General features: G+C 39.3%; 1 protein-coding gene across 1 annotated transcript in view; it reads left to right on the forward strand.

Moving 5' to 3' along the window:
• The window catches only part of SUCLG2 (succinate-CoA ligase GDP-forming subunit beta), a 264,516-nt gene that overhangs the window by 53,470 nt on the left and 184,321 nt on the right, over window positions 1–26,725 (forward strand). The window contains exon 2 of the mRNA XM_065933317.1: window positions 6,535–6,676. Within this exon, the coding sequence (XP_065789389.1) occupies window positions 6,535–6,676 (142 nt within the window). The remainder of the gene's footprint in view (window positions 1–6,534; window positions 6,677–26,725) is intronic.

Consider the following 26,725-nt stretch of genomic DNA (forward strand, 5'->3'; position numbering starts at 1 on the left):
CCACTTAATCTCTTTTCCAGGGCATCAGTGAAGTTGCTGCTTCATCAGAGTCTGTTTTAAGCAAGCAGACTTTTTCTTTATGGTACTCATACTGAGACACATCAAGTTATATCTGTCTTTTCATTTGCACCAACATGTTTATTTGAAGCCTAGTATTTGCTAGGTAACGTGACTAAGGTATTTATGGGTCCTAATTTGCATACAGAATAACAATGGCAAAAACAAAAATATAGCAAACGATACTAACTCTTGGCCTGCCATAGCCCACCGAGCATCTGCTTTCCTTGCCTGTAATGAGAGGGAAATGTATTTTCTTTCACGTTTACAGCTAATTTCGTGTTTGTATTCTACTCTTGTCAATGCTTGTGAGAGCTCAAAATGAGGTTTAAGAGCCTCTTCCTGCCTAATAGCAGGAGTTCGTGTTAGAGGTGGTAGTTCTGTGTCACAGAGAAAGCAAGCCTTTGCTCTCCCACCTCAGTTTCACACCTCACTTGAAGAAACCTCATTACATTTAAGTAAGTGAGCAAACCCTTCATTGTCTAGGCAAGTTAATAGACTTGAGGTTATGCATTTGGGTTAAAGCCTAGGCTTAATGACTTCCTCTCAGTGTTTTTGAGTAAATTGATTTTCATTCCACGAATAATAAATATTTTGTTTGTTTTAAGTTATAGATTAGGTTAAATCTTTCTTTGATCACCATGTTCCTGGTCTGCCCCCCTCAGATTCACTGGCATTTCAAGTTTGGTGAACTTCTTCTGGCCCTTTTCTTACATACCTACTTACTCACATGTTTATCCTTGAAAGATACAAAATACTTCTTTGTGTGTGCACACGTGTGTCTGAAATATATATGTTATTCTACTTTGCCATTTTCTTCCAACGTGTGTTGGAAAACAGTGTTAGGCCTCCATACTTATGAGGCTAGACTGGTCAGTGAGAAAGTTATTCTCGAGATCTCGGTGGTCACCACATCAAAGGTTTATTTCTTGTTCATGCAAATGTGTGACTCTGAGGCAAGGGTCCTCCATGTAGCAACTCAGTGATCCATGCTCTTTCAACCCTCGGATTCCGCTGTCTCCACATGCGGCTGCCAAGTCTTGTAGCCACCAGAAAAGGGCACTGAAGGGTTGCACGTGGTGCTGCAGAGTTTTGGCACAGTAGCTGTAAGAGAGCTGAGAATGGAGGGAGCACGTGGACACTGGTGGTCGTGTGTTGCCACAGGAGTTTTCAGTGCTTAATATAGCTTGAATATATTGTGGTTTAATCAACTAGTCTCCTATTGGATGAGCATTTAGATCACTTTCAACTAAACTCTTTATTATGTACACCGCTACATAGAAGAGCCTTGTATGTATCTCAGGTACACATGTGAGTATTCTGCTAGTTTAAACACTCAAGAAGTAGACTTCCCAGTTCAGAGATTGTGGGTGTTTTGGTTACTGCCATCAGTGCTGTCAGCATTGTTTTTGGAGTTGGTTCCTCTGGTGTTTGATCACCAATGACATTATCAGACCTTCATTGTTTTCCCCTATCAAATGGCATCTTTGTTACTTTTGGCAAAATGACTTCTCATTTTTGTTGTAAATTCTATTTTCTTGGCTAGTAGTGAGTTTTTGGCTTTTTCTCACTCTCTGTTGTGCTGCCTTCCTGAGTGAAGCAGGACTGTGGATGATCAGGCTGAAGAAAGACAGGGCGTGTGGAGAGCCGGTGGGCAGATGTGGCTCGTGTGTTCTCTCTTTGAGGATGGGGGCACCTAGCTCAGTGACATTTCTTTCTATACCCCCTTTATTGTTTTTTTTTTTTTTTCTCCCTTGGTGTTATTTCAGTAGTCTCTACACCTCTAATTTTAAAACCACGGGGAAGGATGCTTTCTTTGTCGTGTCATTTTTTTCTTCTTCTGTGTAGCTGTCTAATTATGTGCTTTGAGTTTTCTCATGAATTTTTGCCTGCTTAGTCATTGTCTTTTTATCTCTTGGTTCTCTTTGTCCTTTCCCTCATTTTTCATTCTTTTTCTTCTGCCTCTGCTCCCTTATTCCCATAGGCCCTTAAATCTTTATGTGGTGTTTTTCTTTTAAGTTGTATTTTCCCTTTCCCCTCCAAGCTTAGAAATACTTGCTTTGTCAAAGAAATGTGGAAGGGAAGGGAGCAACAGAAATCTGGAAGGAAAGCAAACCCAGGTGCCCACCCACTCCAGCTGTTTTGAGAATATGATGCTGTCCCTGATGTGGTCACGTTGCCAAAATCTGTATGAAAGAAGGAAAGAACACTGAAGTTAGTCCCTTTCACAGTAGGGTCTCTGGGCACATTACTTCCTATCTTTAGGTCTCAAGTTTTTGAATACAAAATGAGGAGGCTGACTCTAGTGGCTTCTCTAGTGGCTCAGCGGTTGAGGAATCCACCTTGCCAATGCAGGAGACACAGGTTCCATCCCTCGGTTGGAAAGATCCACTGGAGAAAGAAATGGCAACCCAGTCTAGCGTTCTTGCCTTTTAAATTTCATGGACAAAGGAGACTATTGGGCTGCAGTCCATGGGGTTGCAGAGAGTTGGACACGACTGAGTGCGCACACAGACACAGTTGCAAAGAGCACAGGAAGTGATTCAAAGGCCAGCAGGCAAATGTGAAGGCAAGCAGGCAGAAACAACTAAAAGGCATGGGGTCCCATGATCTTTAAACTCTCTTCTGTTACATTCCAGAGTTCATCGATTCCCTGGGAGATTCTTGACTTCTTCAGTGAAGATAATAGTATAGGGTTTTAACAGGACATTCCTGTTAGGAGACAGAATAACTACTTACACCGTTTTAGAGTCTTAGGTCAGCATCCACTCATGCCTTCTCTTCCCGTATTCCCAAAACCTGGAGCAGCTACATTTTTCCTTACATGCACTGTGCCAGCATTTCACGAGGATCTTATTTCTGGTAGATTTTTGGCTTTTTGAAGACAGGAATATGATCCTGCTCATACCAGTCTCAGTCTTTATTACGAAGAGACTTCTGGGAATGTGGGGCCAGAATATAGTCACAGGGCATCAACAGTATTATATGGTCAGTCAGTGCTGTTGATCAGAGGAGCTTTGCTGTGTTATAGTCATCTGTGTTATAATCATATTGGGGCAGTGGTCAACCCTGCAGCCTGGGTTTCCTAACTGGTAAGATGGTTTTTATTAGGAAAAGTTAGGTGCTATAGATGGGCTAAATTCTGCAGCAACAGCAAATAACTAAATGTCAATGGCTAAAAGTCCACAAAGGTTTATTTTTCACTGCACGTTGATTGTGATCCACCTGGGGATGGTCAGTCCTTTCTCTAACCCCTAGCTCATAGATGAACTACCATCTTGAATACTGACAATCTCCAGGTCATGAGAGAGAACCTGGATGGGTAGAAGGGTTGACAATCAGATGCTGGACCTAATGTGTCATGTACCATATGTTCTCATGCCTTATCACCTGGAACTAGTTACATGGCCTCACCTAACTTCAGCTAAAGCAAGGAAGTGCCTGGTAGGAGGACAGTTTGGAATATTTGTTAGTTAGCATTAATGGTAACTACAGAGATAGATAGTAATACTTGACTTTTCATGATTTTTTGGCCATTAGATAATATGAATACTTATAATGCCTAACCCATAGAACATGCTCAGTCAATAATAGGTAGAACCACTATCATTATTATTGTTATTATTTAACAGTTGATTACATTTCCAGCATTCTTTACAACATCCTTCTACTTAGAAAGTTTCTCTTCTTTTTTCTTCTCATGAAAATGCTAAAGTAGACTTAACTTATTTGTCTCTAGACATATCACAGATTCTTAATGAAGTTGAGTTAATGAAGTTTTAGAGCAAGACAGGGGCCCTAGTTTAGAGCTGACAGATACAGGTCATTATTCTGTAAGATGATCAGTTTGTGAAGTGATGGCTTGAATATCAGCAGTGGCTTAAGAACTATGTTCACTGTGTTGGTTTTCAATTTAAGAGCCAAGGAGCTTTTCATTTTGAGTCAGTGCAGAAACAGTCAATATGTATTATATGTCTATGAAGCTTGTCTCTGGATCAATTGCAATTAGTTTGCAGCAGATTTCTTTAACATATCTAAAATTAATACAGCGAATGTTCTGATGAAAAGAAATTGACCACAACCACACTATGGCTGTTTTTAGTCTTTCTCAAACGTTCTTTTCAAACAGTATTTTTTTTTTTTCTTTTGTTAATGGCTTTAAATTGGTATGTCAACTTAGACTTAATGTATTGACCCTTCCCTAATTTGCCTTTTAAAAGTGGTCCCAGAATATGGCACATTACTAATGTTCAGTCGTTTCTCTCTTTAGGGGACTTTTACTAAATGCCTTAAGCTTGAATGTTTTTTTGTTTTTTGTCATGTTACATGAGGTACTGTTAAGACTGCTAAGTCAACAAGTACATTAATTTTTGAATTGTGTTTTTCAAATTACTAATGTTTCATCAAAATTTAAAAATTCAGAAGTAAGATTAACAAATTATAGGTAATTAACAAATTATATACAGTAAATGTGATAGTAGTTTACTTTTATGTTAGCATTTTCTGTTTCTAAAGAAGAAGTGCAGGCAACTTCAGTTTTAATAACATCATTACCAATATTTATAAGGTTGGAACAAAGAGACAGCTTGAGGCTTGATCATGTTGAAATGTGAATTTTTTTACAAGTGTGTATAAATTATGTTATGCTTATTTTAGATCTGAAGGAGTTTTACTTTTTTTAGAGCAAGTCAGTTTCTGGAAATGAAAATTATCTGTATCAGGGCACAAAAAGACAAGAGGCAGAATTTATTCATTTGGCTCTCTTACTGGTAGCTTTGCAGTTTCTTCTGTATGCCAAGCACCATCAGGTGCCTCACACAGATGCAAAGAAGCTGAAGACACTCTGCCGCTGAGCAGAACCAGCCTTGCAGTGAGGTTCTGGAGCCGTTTCGGGATGCCTCCCGCCCAGAAGAGCTTCATGAGTGCACTGTAGCTTGGAGGTGCCAGAAGAACATGCCGTTTTAAGGACACATTAGAGGTCTTGGAAGCTCATAGCTCCACGTGGTAAAGCCCTGTGGACCTCAGTTTATGGTCCGTGTGATATTACTCAGTCACTCACCAAGGCCCTTGCCTGAAGTTTTTAGGAAGTGTGTCAGGTGATCTTCCACGACCAGTCTTGTGATCCAATTGTGTGATTGATTTTTTGGTTGGTTTGTGTATTAATGGCATTGTTATCTTACCTCCTGTGAGCAGTGGTTCCTTTGTATCATAGCCCATGGATAGAAATGAAACTAAGTATGTTTATTTTTTCTTTTCTTTTAAAAAACAAGGCTTATGAATTTAATGGGCTTCCCTGATAGCTCAGTTGGTAAAGAATCCGCCTGCAATGTGGGAGACCCTGGTTTAATTCCTGGATTGGGAAGATCCACTGGAGAAGGAATAGGCTACCCATGCCAGTGTTCTTGGGTTTCCCTTGTGGCTCAGCTGGTAAAGAATCTGCCTGCAATGTCGGAGACCTGGGTTCTTTCTCTGGTTTGGGAAGATCCCTTGGAGAAGGAAAAGGCTACCCACTCCAGGATTCTGGCCTGGAAAATTCCAAGGATTGTATAGCCCATGGGGTTGCAAAGAGTCAGACATGACTGAGTGACTTCAACTTTCACTTCACTTTCATGAATTTAATAGATAATGTTATTGATCTTATAGGATAGAATGAGAAGAGTTTTTTCATGTCATGCTATCCTTTGATCATTTTCTTTCAGTACAAATGAAAGCTTACTGATCAATGCGTAATGGAAGACCACTTTCACATGATTCTTAAGCAGTTACTTTAATATACAAATTGCAGTTTTTAGGAATTAGTAACTTAATTAATGGTGAGTATTTCAGGTTACTATACTCAGCTTTGGTGAGTTGGAGATAATCTCATTAAACATGTAATGGAATCCATTAAAAACCACAATAAAGAAATGGATTAGTCTGTGGCCCATTGACTTCAAAGAGTTAAAACAAATTTCCTGAGTTACGTTAATGTTTAATGATGTATATACAGTTATTTAAATAATGCTGTGAACTTTATTTGTTTGGAGTGGAGACAGGGGAAATCATATGCTGCACAACAGAGTCCTTAACAGTTTTAAAAGTAATTTTTTATTGACATCCTTGCAGACTCACAGGGAGCTGCCAACTAGTGCAGCAGTCCCATGTCCTCATCACCTAGGGTCCCCTGGTGTTGACATCTTACATAGTTTAACTCCAATATCAAAATTAGGAAATTGGCCTTGACTGAGCTACGACTGAAGCCCCCCTATTAACTAAATTTAGACCTTATTCATTTGGGTGTATGTGCAGTTGTCCTTAACAGTTTTGCTTAGAAAAACAATTAAGCATGGGGAATTCATTATATATGTGTATATTTTGCCTCTAAGATTTCTGTTCCTAATTGATGTTTGAGGGTACCTATAAGACTGGCCCTACCTGTTGACTGTTACTTTTCTTTCTGTTTTAAGTCGTCTTATCTCTCTTCCCCAATTTCTCTAGGTGGTTCAATTAACCTCCAGAAGATGGCTGAACCTGCAGGAATACCAGAGTAAGAAATTAATGTCTGACAACGGAGTGAAAGTTCAAAGATTCTTTGTTGCAGACACTGCCAATGAAGCTCTCGAGGCTGCTAAGAGACTAAGTAAGCTAATTCATAATGGGTGAAATATACTTGGCCAAATTAGTGAATTCACAGGTAGTGGTTTCCCACTAGTTAAATTTCTCAGTTGCAGGTTATAGTAACAGTGACAGGTACAGTGGAGAACTTTGAGCTGTAAGGGCAAAATGCCCAATTAAGAAAGCTTTATTCTTCTACATGAGACGGAAGCATATGTGGTACCACTCTATAGTAATTTTTCCATGTTTCTCAGCCACCATTTCACCTAGTTCTCTTATCTGTGGTTTAGTGGCTGTGAGAAAATTGGTTGAAGGGGATAAAGTGTCAAAGAGAAGCCTGTTGCACGATGAGTCAGGAAAGACAGTTGGCATCCTTCTTTAAGCCTCTGAGAACAAGGAGAAAGTTCCCTCTTAGTGACTGGAGGAGAGAAAGGGAAGAGTGTGCATTTTGAAATCCTGCTGACTTTGGTTCAGTGTTTTGCCCTTTGATTTATCAGCTCTGTATCTTTGCATAAGACCTTTTCTTTTCTGGGCCTCATTTTGTTTGTCTGTAAATCAAGGCTAGTATGTTTACCTCCCAAGGCTATTTAGAGCCTTTAAGGGAGCCTTTAAGGGAGACTGCATGGAGCTTCCCTGGTGTCTGAGTGGTAAACAATCCACTCAGCCAGTGCAGGAGACACAGGAGAAGTGGGTTTGGTTCCTGGATTGGGAAGATGCCCTGGAGTAGGAAATGGCAGTTCTCTCCAGGTTTGGTCCCTGGATTGGGAAGATGCCCTGAAATAGGAAATGGCAGTTCATTCCAGTATTCTCACCTGGGAGATCTCATGGACAGAGGAGCCTGGCAGGCTACAGTCTGTGGGGTTACACAATGGTCAGACACGACTTAACCAGTTAAACAACAAGAGAGACGGCACACTAGTACATGGTAGAAAATCTAGTTCGTTTCCCTAGTTATGGATTGAGAAATGAGGACTCAGACGTTGCTGTTTTTCAGTGAACATTCCTTTAGTGCCATGTAGACTTTCTTGTCAGTTTGGATAACCACCATCCATTAGAAATGTGAGCCACACAAATATTGTTAAATTTTCTAAGTCACCTTAGTAAAGGTAAAAATAAATAGATGAAACAAATTTTAATAATATATTTTGTTTACCCCAGTATATCCAATATACTATCATTTCAAAATGTAATTAATATAAAACAGTTTTCAAGGGGTCATTTTATATTCTTTTCTTGTGCTTAGGTCAGTTCAGTTCAGTCGCTCAGTCGTGTCCAACTCTTTGTGACCCCAAGAACTGCAGCACGCCAGACCTCCCTGTCCATCACCAACTCCCGGAGTCCACCCAAATCCATGTCCACTGAGTCAGTGATGCCATCCAACCATCTCATCCTCAATCCCCTTCTCCTCCTGCCCTCAGTCTTTCCCAGCATCAGGGTCTTTTCCTATGAGTCAGCTCTTCACATCAGGTGGCCAAAGTATTGGAGTTTCAGCTTCAACATCAGTCCTTCCAAGGAACACCCAGGACTGATCTCCTTTAGGATGGACTGGTTGGATCTCCTTGCAGTCCAAGGGACCCTCAAGAGTCTTCTCCAACAGCACAGTTCAAAAGCATCAATTCTTCCGCACTCAGCTTTCTTTATAGTCCAACTCTCACATGCATACACGATCACTGGATAAACCATAGCCTTGACTAGATGGACCTTTGTTGACAAAGTAATGTCTCTGCTTTTTAATATGCTGTCTAGGTTGGTCATAACTTTCCTTCAAAGGAGCAAGCGTCTTTTAATTTCATGGCTGCAGTCACCATCTGCAGTGATTTTGGAGCCCCCCAAAATAAAGTTAGTCACTATTTCCACTGTTTCCCCATCTATTTGCCATGAAGTAATGGGACCAGATGCCCTGATTTTCTGAATGTTGAGCTTTAAGCTTTTTTTCACTCTCCTCTTTAACTTTCCTCAAGAGGTTCTTTAGTTCCTCTTCACTTTCTGCCATAAGGGTGGTGTCATCTGCATATGTGAGGTTATTGGTATTTTTCCCAGCAATCTTGATTCCAGCTTGTGCTTCCTCCAGCCCAGCGTTTCTCATGATGTACTCTGCATGTAAGTTAAATAGGCATGGTGACAATATACAGCCTTGACGTGCTCCTTTTCCTATTTGGAACCAGTCTGTTGTTCCATGTGCAGTTCTAACTGTTGCTTCCTGGCCTGCATACAGGTTTCTCAAGAGGCAGGTCAGGTGGTCTGGTATTCCTATCTCTTTCAAAATTTTCCACATTTATTGTGATCCACACAGTCAAAGGCTTTGGCATAGCCAATGAAGCAGAAATAAATGTTGCTAATGCTCACAAATCTGGTTTTTATATTACCCCCCAGGACATCTCATTTCACACTGACCACATTTCAGGTGCTCGAATGACACATGTTGTGGCTACTCTGTTGGAGAGTACAAACCTGGACACTAGGAAGACGTGTCTGTGCATTCTTTGCTTGCAACCTTGGAGAGCAGTTGTTTCCCATTAAAGAATAAAGAATAGAGCATCTGCTCACTGGCATTGCCCAGGCAGCTGTAGCAGAGTTTGAGAGTACAAAACAGAGGCAGGCTCTGTATTTCAGTTTTTTAATTTTCTTTGCTCTTTTAAGAGTAAGCAGTGAGGTACTTCAGCTAGTACTTGTTGTTTTACCTCCCTTTCAGAGTTCCCCCAGGTGCTTAAATGCAGCTCCTTTATTATGTCAATTGAAATATATATGTATTCTTTCTTTCAACAAATATTTATTGTCACCCAAATGTTTTAGGCACAGTGGATGCAGCTGTGGAGGATGAGTGAGCCCCTTTTCTCCTTTGAAGTTGCATTCTAGAAAGGAATGGATTTGTACTTTTCAGATGCTAAATGTAGAAACTGAGAGCAGTTTATATTTTAAGAAACGAAAATTGGTTTTATTTTCAAGAACTATCAAAACTGGTTTTTATGGTGGAAAAAACATTAGACCTACACCTGGTTGAGAGTGCCCCAGTGAACTCTGGTAATAGCCTCAGTAAAGTTAGTATTGCAACATCTTTACATGAAAGGGTCATTTTTGTTTTATACTCCTGTGGTTTGGGGATTGGGTAATGAGAGCAAGATATGTAAAGTTCAGGTTGGTCTTTGCTCTTCATTTCCCCCATCATTTCCTCAAATGTGCTGACTCCCCATACTCCAGGTCGAAGAATCTTTCTTAAGGGAATTCGGGAAGCCAGCTGATTACCTCCCACCCCTTTAAGTGGAGCACAGCTAAGAGGACTTACCTTTCAGATTTTCAGAGATGTGGAGTTAACTAATTGGCTCCTTAACCATGGATTTGTTTTATAAGCATTTATTTAGCCACCACTTTGTGGTTGGGGCTTGTATACTGTGTCAGACAGGATTTTTGCTCTGGAGGAATTAACAAGGTGATTTCACATGCTAAGGGAGGGAAAGAAATGAACAGTGAAGCAAGCTTAAATAAAAGAAAACTAAAGTTCAAAAATGAATATCACCTTTTAAAAAAGGCATTGTGGTACTTGAAGAGTGGTTTTTAAAGAAATTGAAACTGAATTGAGAATGATGTGGCTGTATGTGTGCCTTGGCCAGTGCATACCCATGATAATCCTTAGATGAGGTGGCTGCAGGAAGGCCTCCCTGTGATCTGCTTAGAGGTAAAAGGGAATTTAGAGAACTAACAGAGCATCTCATTTGCTACACGAATGAGTAATCCTCTTCTTACTCAGTGAATAGTTTTGGTGGAAGGAAGAGCTCTGATTTTTGTTGTTTAATAGATGCATTTGATCAGAACAGTAATTTATAGTATTGGAGGAGGAGGTGGAACCAAGTCTAGTTGATAAAAATGAAAGCAGTTAATAGTGAATATGAAAGGAAGTATGCACATAACTGAGATACTTTGGAGAGAGCAAAACAAGAAGAATCTGGCAAAGTTCCATAGTGTTTATGTTCTTATCAGTGTAAATTGATAAGCATCAACAGCACAATTGAGAGATTCACCAAATAAATTTGAAGTTAAAGCTGGATCACACGTATATGTTCCCGATTGTTCTGAAAATGGGACCTCTGCCTTATAATTATAGTATTTTAATGGGGAAAAATTATGTAGAAAAATAATGTGTGTAACATGCAATAAGCACTCTATGAGATATTACTGTTGCCATCATAGGTGACAGCAGAGTCATGTAATCCTAAGTGGTTCAGTACTGTCATGAGGTAAGGTCGCAGACAAATCAGAGACCTGTGATAAGGAGTATTTTATTAATTGTATGTTCAGAGAGTTCATATTATAGTTTGCAAAGTTTGTAAGCGACTGAAATGTATTAACTTACCTTTCTGCTTTATTGATATTTGGGTATGTTTTGAAATAAAAGACATTTTGTAAAATATTATTATTTTTACAAAATATTAATATTTTGAAGACAAATATTGATATTAGCCATGTCTGTGATTTCCATTGTAATCTCTGTGTGGATCAGCTCACAAATCTCTTTGTGTTTAAACTCACACTGCTGGTTTTCTGTTTGCCATCCACTTATGGTGGTCTCACATGGAGCTTGTCGTCTCTTGGTTGCTCTGAACACTTTCTCCCACTTAGCTCTTCCTACTTACCCTGCTGAGATACCCCTGTGTCCTCTTTAATGCTTCTCATGTCTGTCATATTCATGCATTTGCCAAAGCCTGCTATCTTTAGCAGAGCTTTGTTATTTTGCTAAAGCAATTAAACAGGTAAGAAAAGGTTAAAAACAGTCAATGATTGACAAAGATGGGATTTCTACCCAGGCAGATTAGATTTAATTTCCTCCTCAAACATTTTTGCTCTTTGCTAACTTGATGATGTTGTTCTTGAGGAGATTTTAATAGATGGGTCAGCATTTTTAAGATAGGAAATGCATATTAATAAAATTAGAGGATTGAATTAAAACTAGATGTGGCAGGTTCTCAGACAATTTATAGAAACTCTATAATCTTCAGATATTTTCTTAATGATGCATTTTGTTGTATCTATTTTGGAAAGACAACTTTTTGCTGTAGAGTGATGGAAATCTTGTTAATTTGAACATTTGTTTCAAATGGGTAATACAAACCTTTTGTTTCTGAAACAATTAATGATGATAAGATATTGAGTGAGACCTTCATTTTCTTGCACAGAAAATGGACTTGTGTCTGATTAAGAGAGTAAATTTGGTTTAGGGAATTAAATTTTTAATATATGGATAATATTCCATTCTGCAGCATTTTTTATGAGCTACCTTTTGTAATCATGCTTTCAGAAAGGACTTGTTTCCCTTGTGTGTAATTTTCTCAGGAGACTTATTAATTATACAAATTGCTCCTGTATGGATTGCATTTAATGTATACAGTCAGCAAATAATTACAGAATACCTACAGTGTGCATGACTAACTTCTGTGTTGTCTTTCAGTTCACTTTAAAAATGAGGGCATTCATCTCTCACATAACTCTCAACTCTGAAGGCCTGTCTTAAAGGAGATGTTTATAAAAGAATAGGTGAAACTTACTTCAGACCACCACTTGTTAGTTTTTGGAATCTCCACAGTTGCTGCTTTTTTTAAAAAATACTTTTATTTATTTATTTGTTTTGTTTTTGGCTATGCTGGGTCTTTGTTGCTGCGCAGGCTTTTTCTCTAGTTGCAGCAAGTGGGGGCTTCTCTCCAGTTGCTGTGCATGGGCTCCTCATTGTGGTGGCTTCTCTTGTTGCGGAGTGCAGGCTGCAGGGCACGTGGGCTTCAGCAGCTGCAGCTCACAGGCTTCAGGGCGTGGGCTCCGGAGTTGTGGTGCGTGGGCTTGGTTGCTCTGCAGTGTGTGGGATCTTCCCAGACAGAACCCATGTCTCCTACACTGGCAGAAGCCCTGTGAGCCACCAAAGAAGCTCTTCCCCCCTTTTATATAATCACATCCTAAAGCCTGGTGAGTTACTTATACCATTAAGGGATTGTATTTTATATAAAAAGGGAACTGCTGTCTCTTGACTATAGATTGACATGTACTGTTTATCCTGTAGGCAATTAAATACATCATAAGCCTCCTTGTTGCTTTGTCATATCCGATTATGTGTTGAGGATCTTGCACAAAGATCTTAAACAACCTTTGTGTCGAGATGGTGGTCATTATGCTGTTGTAATGACAGGTGAGGATAACACTGGATGCTCTGTAGTAAATCTGTTTACCACTGTATCATCTGTCCATTATTTTGAATCTGCAGTTGGGAATGCAATTGCAAGGGTGATGGCAAATACAGGCCATTTGGAGGTTAAAGCAGTGTCTGTTTTCTGGGAATCATGGTGGTGAGTCATCCAGATAGAAGGTGTTTATGGTAGGTTCTGAGGCATAGTGAATGTTCAACAATAAATATTATTGTTGCTCACAAAATTTTCATTTGCCCATGTTTACTTAGAAATGCTCCCTAAAGGAGCATCTGAATTGATAATAAAAACTGTCCCTGACTATGTTTATTAAGACTATGTTTATCCCATTCAAAAAAGTAGAGCCTTTAGTATTATTTCCTACTGAATATACTTTGTGAAGAGATCCCCCACTTTTATAAACTGTTCTTTTCTCTTTTTCCTGAGACTGTACATATAAATGGGCTTGTCTGGTCATCTCCTTAGAACTCCTCTTTGCTAGAATATCTTTTCCTAGTTATTTTGTGCTGTTCAGTAAATAAAAGTGGCAGGAGAGCCATGGAGTGAAGGGTAAGATCAGGACAGGTTGTGGGCAGGCAGGGTTTATTGGGAGTGAACATGAAGCTTCCTGTCAGTTTCCTTAGAGAAACAAATGAGAACAGAGCTTTGAAAATCAGTGCCTCAACTTGATTTTTGTCTATGTAATAAGGTAAGGATTAATTCTTCTCACATTTTAACCAATAAAAATAATATTGGTGGGATTTAACCTTTGGCCTCTTGCCATGTTCCTGGTATCATGGTGAGCATTTTGCAAGTGCAGTATCATGTCCTCATTTAAACCAAAGGGAAGGCTTTCTTTTAGGAACTGGTTCCAAATGTTACTGGATCCTGTGTGTCAGTGACTGTGTATCCACAGTGACCATCAATTTCATTCAGTCTTTTCAATGTGTTTTTAATGGAGTTACTTATTAATTTGTTTTTTAAAGCTACCTCGTTGTGAATGAACAAAGAAGTTATGTGCATTATCTCATTTTGCATGTCTTTCCTATGAATAATTTGTTCCTGGGGTCTTTGACTCACCCCAGGGTATGTTATGAATTCTAAATATCCAGAGGGTACTTTGTAGGGGGTTGTAAATCTAGAATAGCTTTGCCTAGGGTATGTTGGCATAAAAGCTAGCTTCTTATCCTTCTATCCTTATCCTTCTTATCTATCTATCCTTATCCTTCTTATCCTTCTATCTGGACATACTGGTCTTTTAAAAGAAACCTTAAACATAAACAAAATCACTGCAGTGGAGACTGCAGTCATGAAATTAAAAGACACTTGATACTTGAAAGAACAGCTGTGATAAACCTAGATAGCATATTAAAAAGCAGAGACATCACTGCCTTCATTGGCAGTGGGAAGATCAAAGGAGATCAAACCAGTGAATCCTGAAAGAAATCAACCCTCAATATTCATTGAAAGGACTGATGCTGAAGCTGAAGCTCCAGTACTTTGGCCACCTGATGTGAACAACTGACTTGCTGGAAAAGACCTTGATGCTGGGAAAGATTGAAGGCAGGAGGGGAAGGGGACAACAGAGGATTAGATGGTTGGCTGGCATCATCGACTCAATGGACATGAGGTTGAGCAAACTCCGGGAGATAGTGAAGGACAGGGAAGCTTGGTATACCGCAGTGCGTGGGGTTGCAAAGAGTCGACATGACTTAGCAACTGAACTGAACTGAAACATAAACAGATAAATCTCTTCTATCAAAGGAATATTTTGATTTTGAAACTATGAAAAAGCACAAAGACCTCCTATAGTCTCATTACCCAGAGAGAACCTGCTTTAATATCAACTTATTTCTCTCCATTTTTCTTCTGCATTCATTCAGTCAACAACATTAGTTTCTGTGCACAAATTTACATAAATATAATTGACACAGAATGTTTGTTTTTTACTTTAGGAAAACACTATGCATATAGTTTTGTGTCCTACATTTAAAAGTCCACATAATAACAAGCATTACCTAAATATTAAATAATGTTTTTCATAAATATTACTGTAATAGTTGTAATCCCTCAATTGATTGCTTCCTATTGTGACTTACTTAGATTGTTTTTTCTATGTTTGCATGTTAGGAAATGCTAACTTATAACTGCCCAATTCTTGATAGATTAATATAGTAAGGAGTTTTTAGTCACGTATGGGTTCAGTATTGTGTTCCTGGTTTGCCTCTAATTGGTGACTCACAGATTAAGACTCCTTCATCATTTCACTCTGGCCTCTTCAACACATGTCTCTCAAAGAGGACCTGAGGATTGTGTCTGTTCCAGCCACATAAGAGAGAAAAAGAGCTTGGAGTGTTGTGTGTGGAGATTGCAGGGACTGTATCACATTCTGTTGACTGAAATTCATCACATGGTCACAATGAACTGCAGGAGAGGCTGGGAAATATAGTCCTAATGTGTGTAAAGGAAGAAGAGGAGATGGGTTTGGTGATCATGGTAGTGGCTTCTGGAGCTTTTAGAATTTTGGGGAAATTTGTTTCTTTGCTTCTTGACTTAGAAACAGCATGAACTGTACAGTCAGGACATCATCCCAGGGCTACTTTAATTACCTAAGTCACAGTTTGCTTGATTATAAAATTGAGGCTAATAATACATGTGTTAAGGAATGGTTTGAATTAAAAAATAAAAAGACAAACGTAGCACATACCTCATTTACTCACCAATTTACCTTCTTTCCTTCCTTTTTTTTTTTTTTTATCTGAACTGAGTGAATGTTTCAAGCCATCATAAAAGGCATATAATAACAGCTATTAAAAGCATCAACATCAGATAAAAAAATAACAGTGATCACTGCCTTTGCAGTAACACCAGAGTGTTTACCTGTACTTATTGCACAGCTCATCAGATGACTTGGTAATGAATCTATTACTTGTATACTGTTGGTTGATATTTTCTAGGGAGATGAAAGTATGTGAAGTCAAAAGTGCATAATTTTAAAAGAAAATGAAAGATATTCCTTCTTTACATTGCAGCAGAATAAATATTACTTAAGGCATTATGCTTTTAAGATGCTACTCTATTCCCCAAGGTGGTTGTTACAGGAATTGACAGTGTTTAACAGCTGTTCATAAATAGTACTAAGACTCCACTTGAGTTTTCTCGGTTACTTAAAAAAAGGTCAGGAATGGAATTGAAAAAACTTAAAAAAATATATATTTCTTGATCTACCTTAGGATACAAACCAGATGAGTAAATGAGCTACCTCAATTATGTATCTTTTTTTCCTTTTCATTCTGTGTGGAACAAGCTAATGGATTTGTGAGTCCATTATTTTTCTCAAATTAAGTGTGGGGCAAGTATTATAATTTTTTTGTCTTTAAGCTTTTCTTTGAGCAAATATACCAGTCACGTCAGTATGGAGGAAGAAGCAGCAGATGGGATATCCATAATAGGGGAAAAATAATAATGCTAGAAGTATTTGATTTGCAAAAGTCAAACTGTTCCCAAAATATTCAGGTGTGAGATGTAAAACAGCTTTATATAAACTAAAAAACAGCTTTATATAAACATATATTATCTTTATAGGTAACCTTACTCAGAATCCCTTACTACTCTTTCCTGTTTGTGGGTTCACAATAACCAGAAGTTCCCTTCATTTCCTTGTTTACTGAGTGTTTTTTTTTTAAATCATTAATTGATACTGAATACTGTCATGCATTTTCTGCACCTGTGTAGAACATCACCTATAATATTATCCTATTAATCTGTGTATTGTGGCTTGTGTGCATGCTCAGCATGTCCAGCTCTTTGCGACCCCATGAACTGTAGCCCAGTAAGCTACTTTGTCCATAGGATTTTCCAGGCAAGAATACTAGTGAGTTACCATTTCCTCCTCCAGGGAATCTTCCCGAGCCAGGGATTGAACTTGTGTCTCCTGCAAATCTCCTGCATGGCAGGTGGATTCTTTACCACTGAGCCACTGAAGAAGTCTTAATTCATATTTTTTTCTTTATGAGTTATTAATGTAGTGAATTATGTTGATTGATTTTTGAAGTTTGAACCAGACTTGCATTCTTAGAATGAACCTGCTTAGTTAAGGTGTATTATCTTTTATTTATCATTGAATTGTGTAATATAATATTTTGTTTAGAATTTTTGTGTCTATATTTCTGAGGGCTGTTGGTATATTGTTTACTTGTTTTTGTAATATATGTCTCTGGCTTTGCTATTAGGATCATGTTGGCTGTGTAAAATGAAAAAAATAAAAAAGGTACCCTCCTCCCCCCTGGCCTCCCATATTCGCCTCACCCCCTCTGACAACCACCAATCTGTTCTCTGTATTTTTGAGTATGTTTGTTTTTTAAGATTCCACGTGTAAGTGAGCTTATATGGTATTTGTCTTTTTCTGTCTGACTACTTAGCGTAAGAACCTCAAGGTCCATGCGTGTTGTTGTAAATGATAGTGTTTCCTTCTTTTTTATGGCTGAATAGTATTCGCATATCCTTTGTCTTTTCACCCACTGATGGGCAGTTAGGTGGTGCCCGTGTCTCAGCTGTTGTAAATAGTGCTGCACTGAACACGGGAGTGCGTATATCTTTCCAAGTTAGTGTTTTCATTTTCTGTGGATAAATACCCCAAAATGGAATTGCTGGATCATATAGTGGTTCTATTTTTAACTGTTTGATGGGCTTTCATACTGTTTTTCATAGTGGCTGCTCCAATTTGCATACCCACCAGCAGTGCAGATGTTGTCATCTTGTTGCTGTGGTTTTGCTGTTTGTGGTCAGTGATGTGCTGTGCGTCTCAGGAGTGTTGGTAGAAGCTGTCATGTGACTTGTGGTGTCTTCTTTTTCAGAAAGAGAAGGCACATTACTTATGAGACAGTTATGGGCTGACCTTTCCACACAATACTATTCATATAAAGAAGAGATTATACGTGCTCCTGCAAACCAGGACAGGTTTCAAGAGTCATGTGGAATTTACCATTTTCTTAAGGGTCTTTAAGCATAGATGACCATCACTGTTGGCTTCTTTAGATAGACTTTGTATATCTGTTGTTCCAGAACTATGATTAGTAGTAATCACATTCACTCTCACACTGTCTTCATTTAAACAATAAAGTACATGATCACCTTGAAGAATGACTTAAGAACTTAAGAATTCTTAAACTTAACTTTAAGAATGACTCCTTGACTTCAGTGGTCTTTGATATGAAGCCTGTTTTATGAATGGAATATGACGGCCTTAAGTATTGCCATATTAATTCATGTAGCTTTTGAATGAAGGATGAAGAGGAGATGGAAGGGCCGCCCTGATACTCTTAGGGATGGCGACAGGGAGCCAGAGTTTAAAAACAGTTGCGTAGGACAAAGCTTGATTCTTTGTTCCAAGGCCAAAGCTGTTTCCCACTCATCATTGCTTTCCTGGCATCCAGAACACAGTATGGGTTCAGTAAGTGGTTACCAAATGAAAAAACTAGTAAGAGAACAAACCTTCTAATGAACTTTCCATCTAGTTTCACAATTGCCAAGCAGGACTTCTGTCATGTACACACCCAGTGGGTTTTCTCTCATGCCACTGGGTCATATCTTTAAGCTTGGCTTAGGAAGAAGGCAAAACTAAGGGAGCAGCAGTTCCATGGTCCATGTTGATAAGGTAGGAGGTCATGATGGGGGATGTTAACCTAACGGCTTCATCCTTTGCCAGTTTTCTGGCAGAAGTTAGTTTAGGATTTTCTTCAAGCTGGTCCTATATTGCCACAAAACAGCCCTGGTTAGTATGTGGGGTTCGTCAGGTCCTTCTGATATTGCCAGGAACGAGTCTCCTTAGTGTCAGCTTCACTTTCTCTCAGGTTCTCTCTGAGCTCATGGTAATGGTAGTCCCTATTTACATCACCCACTTCTGCTTTCAGTTAGAGCATCAGTGGATATTTTTTCATTTTCAATTGAAAGGTACCTCAAGAATGCTTCATTTCAATGCCAGTTTTTGTCACTTCATCTGCCTACCGATGGAAACAAAAATAAATATTGCATGGTATTAGCTAGTAGCTTTCCATCCTTGCCATACTACTCATGGACAAAATAAGAGAATGGACTATAAGGAAACAAAGGGAAGGCTGAAAAACACCTGTAATTTAAGTAATCTTTTCTATGTGATGTTAATTCATTTAACAGTGATTGGGTGTCTGAAATCATTTAAGCACTGAATTTGGTTGGGCACATGGATGATCCAAGAATAGTTGCTGCTTCCAAGATCTTCACTGCCTTGTAGAGAGACTGATGTATAAACACCTAGGAATGCGGTAATGTTGGAAGCATGGCTTAATGGTATGGGCACACAGAGGGGAAATGGGTACCTATCCCATTGTGGATGCTGAACAATCAGGGAAGACTTCCTAGAAGAGGTGAAAATTACATTTCTTTTTCTGACTCTATTAAATCTAATATATGTAATAAACAGAGTTTATTCTGACACTAGAATAGAAACTTTGGCCTTCTTTACTTTTTTTTTGGTCTCTCTTTGGTTCTAATGGAAATGATGTCTCAAAATGATTGGTGAAGTATTGGCAATACTAACTCTGAGGAGATAAGTCATAACTTAGATAATTTTGCTATTTGTGTGTCAAGGTAGGAAAGAGAGAAGTGTGCTGCCTGAGGGAAGTGTGCTGCCTTCCGAGATGTGATTCTGTGGATAGTGCACCAAGGGATACTTCTTTGAGTAAACCTCAGGCCTCTGCTTGCCTTTGTAGGTTGTAAACTTTTGGGAACCTAGTCAGAATTTATCAGACTGAAGAGACTGAACACTCACAAACCAGACTTATGAGAATGATGCATGAACCAAAACCCAGAACGGAATGTTTCTGTTAGATTGGAATGTTCATATCTGCCATCCTGTTTGATGTCTTAGAACAGTGGTCCACAACCTTTTTGGTACCAGGGACTGGTTTTGTGGAAGACACTCTTTCTGTGAACCAGACTGGGAGGGTGCTGGTTACATTTATTGTGCACTTTATTTCTATTACTTTTACATCACCTCCACCTGAGATCATCAGGCATTAGACCCGGAAGATTGGGGACCCCTGTCTTAGAAGGGGTTGCTTTGTTTTACCTTTGCACAGGTTTTTTTTTTCTCCCTTTTTAAGCAGAAGACTACATGTCAGCAGAGCTGAGACTTTCATTTACTCATGTACTCAGTAGATATTTATTGGGTAAATGCACTGCTGCTGCTGCTGCTAAATTGCTTCAGTTGTATCCGACTCTGTGTGACCCCATAGACGGCAGCCTACCAGGCTCCTCAGTCCATAGGATTTTCCAGGCAAGAGTACTGGAGTGGGGTGGCATTGCCTTCTCCAGAGTAAATGCACTAGGTGGTGGAAAATACAACAGCTAACATAGTCTCGAGAACTCCATGTATGTTTAATAACTACTGTTAAATGCTTTGCCTGAATTTTCTTGTTGAATCTTCATAAGACATTTCTAAGATATGTCATCGTCCTTATTTCTAGTTTATAGAAGAATCCTCTAAGAGGCCAGCAAGCAGCAGCAGTAGCTGCAGCCTCTAAGAGGCCCTAAGTTGTCCATGTAGGCTAGACTTGTACCTTGAACTAAGTGGACTTTACAAATTTCAGACTACATGACGAACCTCTGAGTGATAGAAAAGCAAAGTCAAGGACCCTTTACTTCTGAGGTCAAAGTCAAGGGACTAGGACCTCTAGTCTCCTGAGCGCTATTCATAAAGTTGTTTGCCTTCACCCAGGAACTCTAATTCATCTTTTCATACCTTCTTCCTCTCTAAAGCTTAATGTAAAACGCCTTAGACTGGGCAAGCCCCCACCAGAGCCCTCCCTTCCTGCTTGAGACCAACCTGACCACCCATCTCCTGGGTTGATTTTATTAGTCAAAGCTCCCAGGAGTCCTGGTATCTCCCCCTTCCCTTCATGAATACTGTAAGCAACACCCATTAGCTGAACAAGGAACTGAGTCTGTTGTATTTTACATTACAGTGATATTCTCAATATAGAAATACATCCACAACCATGGTCCAGTGCCTTTTAACTTCACAGGAGTTGAAATTTAAAGGGATCTTTTGTGAACATTGAAATCCCTGAAGAAGGTGGACAGCTAAGGTTTACCTCTAGGCCAATAGTATGGAACTATAGTGATGGAGAATGATTCTTTCATTGCTTCTGTTTTAACTTCTGTAGCTAAAAGGTCAAACAATTTTTACTTGTTCAGCTTCCTTCAGTTTAAACAAAGTAGTTTTAGTAGTGGTGGAGGATTGTTACAAGGTTTTGATAATGAGGTTGTCTTTCATTTGGAAAAAGTGATGCAACTAAAGTATAATTCTGTCTGGTTTTTAGTAAGCTTATATCCAGCTAACACTCCCCCCTCATTAAATCCCTTTGAACTTTTCAATGGATAAACAGTCTGTAGCACTACTATCATAGCAGTTTTTACTTTCTGCTGTCAATAATAAAAATCTTTTACACTTCAGACCAGGATGATTTCAGATTAGCAGATTTTCTGGACCACTGGGTACCATTCAACTGATACTGAGTAACTTACAAAATATTGAATATTTCAGCTTGGTTGAGATACAGAGTATGAACAAATTAAAAAATTATTTACAGAATGCAAGAAGTGCGGTGACAGACATAAACAAGTGGTAAATCATAGAAGACTGAGTGATCAAGAAAGTCTTTGAGGAGGTGATTTTATGTTGACGTGCAAGGATAAAAAGGAGCCAGTCATAAGAAAAAACTCGAAGCAAGATGTTCTAGGCAGAGGCAGCAGGTGGGTCAGAGATCATAGGAGACCAGGGAGACTTAAAGACAGTGCAATAAGAGGGAGGTGAGAGCCCAGATCACGCAGAGTTGTTTTTTTTTTTTTTTTCCCACACAGAGTTTTGTGAGCCAGATAAGTCATTTTGGATCTATTTTTCTTTCGGCCATGCCATGCAGTATGTGGTGTAGGATCTTAGATCCCCAACCAGGATCAAACTCATACCCCCTGCATTTGAAAGTGTGGATTTTTAACCAGTGGACCACCAGGAAAGTCCCAATATTTTGGGTTTTATTCGAGGTGTAATGTGAAGCTATTGAAAGATTTTGATAAAAACATACCTGAGCTAGAGATTACTTCAGCAATGCTAGATGCCAAACCATCTCCAAGCTTCAGTGAGTCATTTGTTCTTTCTCAGACATCTGCATATTGGCTGCTGTATAGAGGTTTCACTGAGTTTGTCTGTAAGCTACTATTTGGGGCCAGGTCTGTTCCATGTGTCTTTCATCCTCTTTGGACCATTGGGCTAACTGGGGCAGACCTTCACAGGGAGATGTCCCAAATGCAAGAGAGCAAGCCCAACAACTAGCATATATCAAGCCTCTTTGCACTATTATCTGCTAACATCATGCTGGTTGAGCCCAAGAACAGAAGACCCAGATCTCTGGTGGAGTGAACTGCAGGGGCACATGGCAATGGGTGTGAATTCAAAACGGGGCCAGTGATTTATTTGACCACTGATTTTATCTGTTTTGTAAAAAGTTCACAGTTGAACTAGGGTGACTGACTATCTTGCTTGCCCAGCAGTGAGTAACTTCCTGGGCTACAGATCTTTCAGTGCTAAAAGTGAGAAAGTCTCAGGCAAACTAGAATGAGTTGGTTACCCTATGTGGATTGTGCTGTGGTGAGTTGATTAGCAGGGCTGCAGAAAGAGTAGGGAAGAGGTAGACTGATATGATCATCCAAGTGAGAGAAGATAGTGGTTGGATGGTGAGGATGGCAGAAGAGCTAAGAAGAATTGAATGTCTTAGGGATGTATTTTGGAGATAGAGCTCATGGATCTTGCTGATATGTGGAATGTGGTGAATGAAGAAAGGTGTTGAGGATGAGTTAGACCAATTGAATATACTGTTTGCTCAAGTATGATGATCTAAGCTAAAAAGCAGTATCACAAATTTTAGTAATTGTAAGAATATGATAATAAGCTAGTACTTGCAAGTGCATTCTATATTGAAGTCACACAATATGGTATTTCTCTGGAAATTAGTGGAATAAATGGGGAAGTTGCTATATCTAGATCCAGTCCTAAACTAATGAAAACAAGTTGTATCAGAAAAAAAAGATTGCTGCTAACAAAGAGCATACTGTTCATGGGGTTCTCGAGGCAAGCATACTGAAGTGGTTTGCCATTCCCTTCTCCAGTGGGCCACATTCTGTCAGACCTCTCCACCATGACCCATCCCTCTTGGGTGGACCCACACGACATGGCTTAGTTTCATTGAGTTAGAAAAGGCTGTGGTCTGTGTGATCAGATTGGCTAGTTGTCTGTGATTGTGGTTTCAGTCTGTCTGCCCTCTGATGCCCTCTCTCAGCGCCTACTGTCTTACTTGGGTTTCTCTTACCTTGGACATGAGGTATCTCTTCACGACCGCTCCAGCAAAGTCCAGCCGCCGCTCCTTACCTTGGACGTGATATGTGATATATGAACCGTGAACTTCCAGATGTTCACGCTGGTTTTGGTAAAGGCAGAGGAACCAGACATCAAATTGCCATCATCCGCTGGATCATCGAAAAAGCGAGAGAGTTCCAGAAAAACATCTATTTCTGCCACTGACTATGCCAAAGCCTTTGACTGTGTGGATCACAATAAACTGTGGAAAATTCTGAAAGAGATGGGAATACCAGACCACCTGACATGCCTCTTGAGAAACTTGTATGCAGATCAGGAAGCAACAGTTAGAACTGGACATGGAACAACAGACTGGTTCCAGATAGGAAAAGGAGTACGTCAGGGCTGGACATTGTCACCCTGCTTATTTAACTTAATGCAGAGTACATCATGAGAAACGCTGGGCTGGAGGAAGCACAAGCTTGAATCAGGATTGTTGGGAGAAATACCAATAACCTCAGATATGCAAATGACACCACCCATATGGCAGAAAGTGAAGAGGAACTAAAGAGCCTCTTGATGAAAGTGAATGAAGAGAGTGAAATAGTTGGCTTCAAGCTCAACATTCAGAAAACTAAGATCATGGCATCTGGTCCCATCACTTCATGGGAAATAGATGGAGAAACAGTGGAAACAGTGGCTGACTTTTATTATTTTGGGCTCCAAAATCACTGCAGATGGTGATTACAGCCATGAAATTAAAAGACGCTTGCTCCTTGGAAGGGAAGTTATGACCAACCTAGACAGCATATTAAAAAGCAGAGACATTACTTTGTCAACAAAGGTCCATCTAGTCAAGGCCGTGGTTTTTCCAGTAGAATGTATGGATGTGAGAGTTGGAGTATAAAGAAAACTAAGTGCAGAAGAATTAATCCTTTTGAACTGTGGTGTTGGAGAAGACTCTTGAGGGTCCCTTGGACTGCAAGGAGATCCAACCAGTCCATCCTAAAGGAGATCAGTCCTGGGTGTTCATTGGAGGGACTGATGTTTAAGGTGGAACTTCAACACTTTGGCCACCTGATGAAAAGAGCTGACTCATTGGAAAAGACCCTGATGCTGGGAAAGATTGAGGGCAGGAGGAGAAGGGGAAGACAGAGGATGAGATGGTTCGTTGGATGACATCACTGACACAATGGACATGGGTTTGGGTGGACTCCAGGAGTTGGTGATGGACAGGGAGGCCTGGCCTGCTGTGGTTCATGGGGTTGCAAAGAGTCGGACATGACTGAGGGACTGGACTGAACTGAACTGAACTGAACAAAGATCGTCTTCCTAATAACATTCACTGGCTTCCCAAGCTCAACACGGCACTTTGCATTATAATAGTGAGGAAGCAAGCCATGGTTGTTGGAGAATGTGTGTGTTCTCTTCATTTTGATTTGTCAGTGGCTCATCCCCTCATGATTTATAGTTTACTTTGACATTGTAACACTATCTTGGGTGATAGTGTGCCTGATGTGGTAGAAATCAGGTTAGAACAGGATTCAAAAGGTGTGAATTTGAGTTGTGGCTTTCATATTCACCATTTTCTCTTTCTTTTTTTTTTTTGCAGGGATGGGGACATTACATGGAACTGTGATTAGGCACTGCCAATTCCTTTTCCCCACCTGTTTAGTTTGCTATCTTGAGTCATTAGGAGAACCATTTCCCCAGAACATTCAGGGATGCTATGTGAATTAACATTGAGTTAATACCAGTTTTCATGAGGGTAGTGCCACTAAATACTTTTGTGATCTCAATGACTGACTTGGCATATTTGGACTCTGTAAGTCCTCTGTGACCTGGGAACCACAATTTAAGGATGTTGTGAGGATCCCATGAGAGATTGTATGTGAAGGTGCTCTGTGAGGTCCTATCAATATTATGCTCTTTTCCATCAGGACAATCAATTTCCAGGCCTGAATTCATATTGGCTTCCTTTTTTTTTTTATCCACTCTACCACTACCCATCCATGTAGTGGTGATGAAAACGTATTTTTTGGAAGGCATGGCAGAGAAAATATCTCCTTTCTATTAGTTCTTGATTCTTCTACTTACCTCTTGGCTGCCTTTGTGAAGCTAAATCTCCTGAATTCTTCTATAATTTTTTTACATTAGATCTTGGAAAGGTACTTAACCTCCATGTGCCTTAGTTTTCCCCTCTAAAGGATTAGTAATATTTCTTACTTCAGAGACTTTTTGTCTCTTCTTCATGTTATTAATAATTGTAATAATGTATTGTGTTTCCAGTAGAACAGTGGATGAAAATTGTAACTGTTCAGTGAGTGTTACCTCCTTTATTATTAGTGCTGTTACTTTTTGCACATAAGTTTCCTGCTAAATTTACTTGATTTGTAGACCTGAGTGGGATAGAAGTATCTGGTTATATATTGATACAAAAATGCAGTCCCTGTTGTTATGAACTCTAAGGGGTACTTCAGAATAAATTTTCAGTATTTATTTTTTGGTGATTTGTAGTTTTTCTAGTGGTTAGTGAACCCCATTTGATGAATTTATTGTATTGTGCAAAGTGGTTTTGATCATATCAAATGCAGTGTTTTTGAATCTCAGCCCACTGAAACCTTACTTTGTTTTCTCTTGTGTATTGGCCAGAATCTGTTTTAGCTTTTACTGCACTTTGGCCAACTCTCTGCTCTTAAGTATTTGAGTTTTTCTTTCTTTGTCCTAGCTTCTTTATGTGTTCTGTTTGTGCTCTTGATTTATTAAATCTCTAGGATCATCCTTTCTTTGGGATGGGAGCAGAGTCTTTTCGACAGACAGCCTGGGAAATCTAACACAGCCTCCAGGGTGTACTTCATGTTCAGTTCACTCCAGTAACTGATTAGAGATCAATAAATGCACAGTGCTAGTGTATATTATGTGCTTTTCCTGGAAAACAGATCTGTATTCAGTGGGCTAAATAGTATAAGAGGCATTTTTCAGTTGGCATGCCTTTGTAACTATAAATAACTACAGCTAATTCTGGAAGATTTTTTTCTTAAAAAATAAAATTCTGTTTTAATGTTTAAACTCATGGGCAGTCTGGTATCTTTTTCCTTTTGGAAGGATGTGAAACCTTGAAGGATAGAGAAATAATTTTATGACTATTTAACACTTCAAACAAATGAAATGAACACTAAAACTCTGTCTAGCTAAAAAGTTTATCAAGGCCACAGTAGCTTTGAGATTGGCAGTAGAAATTGTCATGGTCTTCACTTGACTGAAATATGTATGGAGGCATATTGAAAGGAATGCAGTATCACTACATTATACTTTTTATAGGTAGTTATGTACAGTCTCAGTTATTCTTTATATAATATGTGGGGCAAGATAGGAATTATTTCTTTCTCTCCGATGACAAAACAGGTTCATAGAGCTCAAGAAATTTGGTCAAAGTGGCAAATTTGGTCAAACTGGCAGATAGGCCTACCCCTAACATTTGTAGGACTGGATAGAAACCCACATCCCATATGTTCAAAATACA

The sequence above is a fragment of the Muntiacus reevesi genome, chromosome 4 (assembly GCF_963930625.1).
Source record: "Muntiacus reevesi chromosome 4, mMunRee1.1, whole genome shotgun sequence".
NCBI classification, from domain to species: domain Eukaryota; kingdom Metazoa; phylum Chordata; class Mammalia; order Artiodactyla; family Cervidae; genus Muntiacus; species Muntiacus reevesi.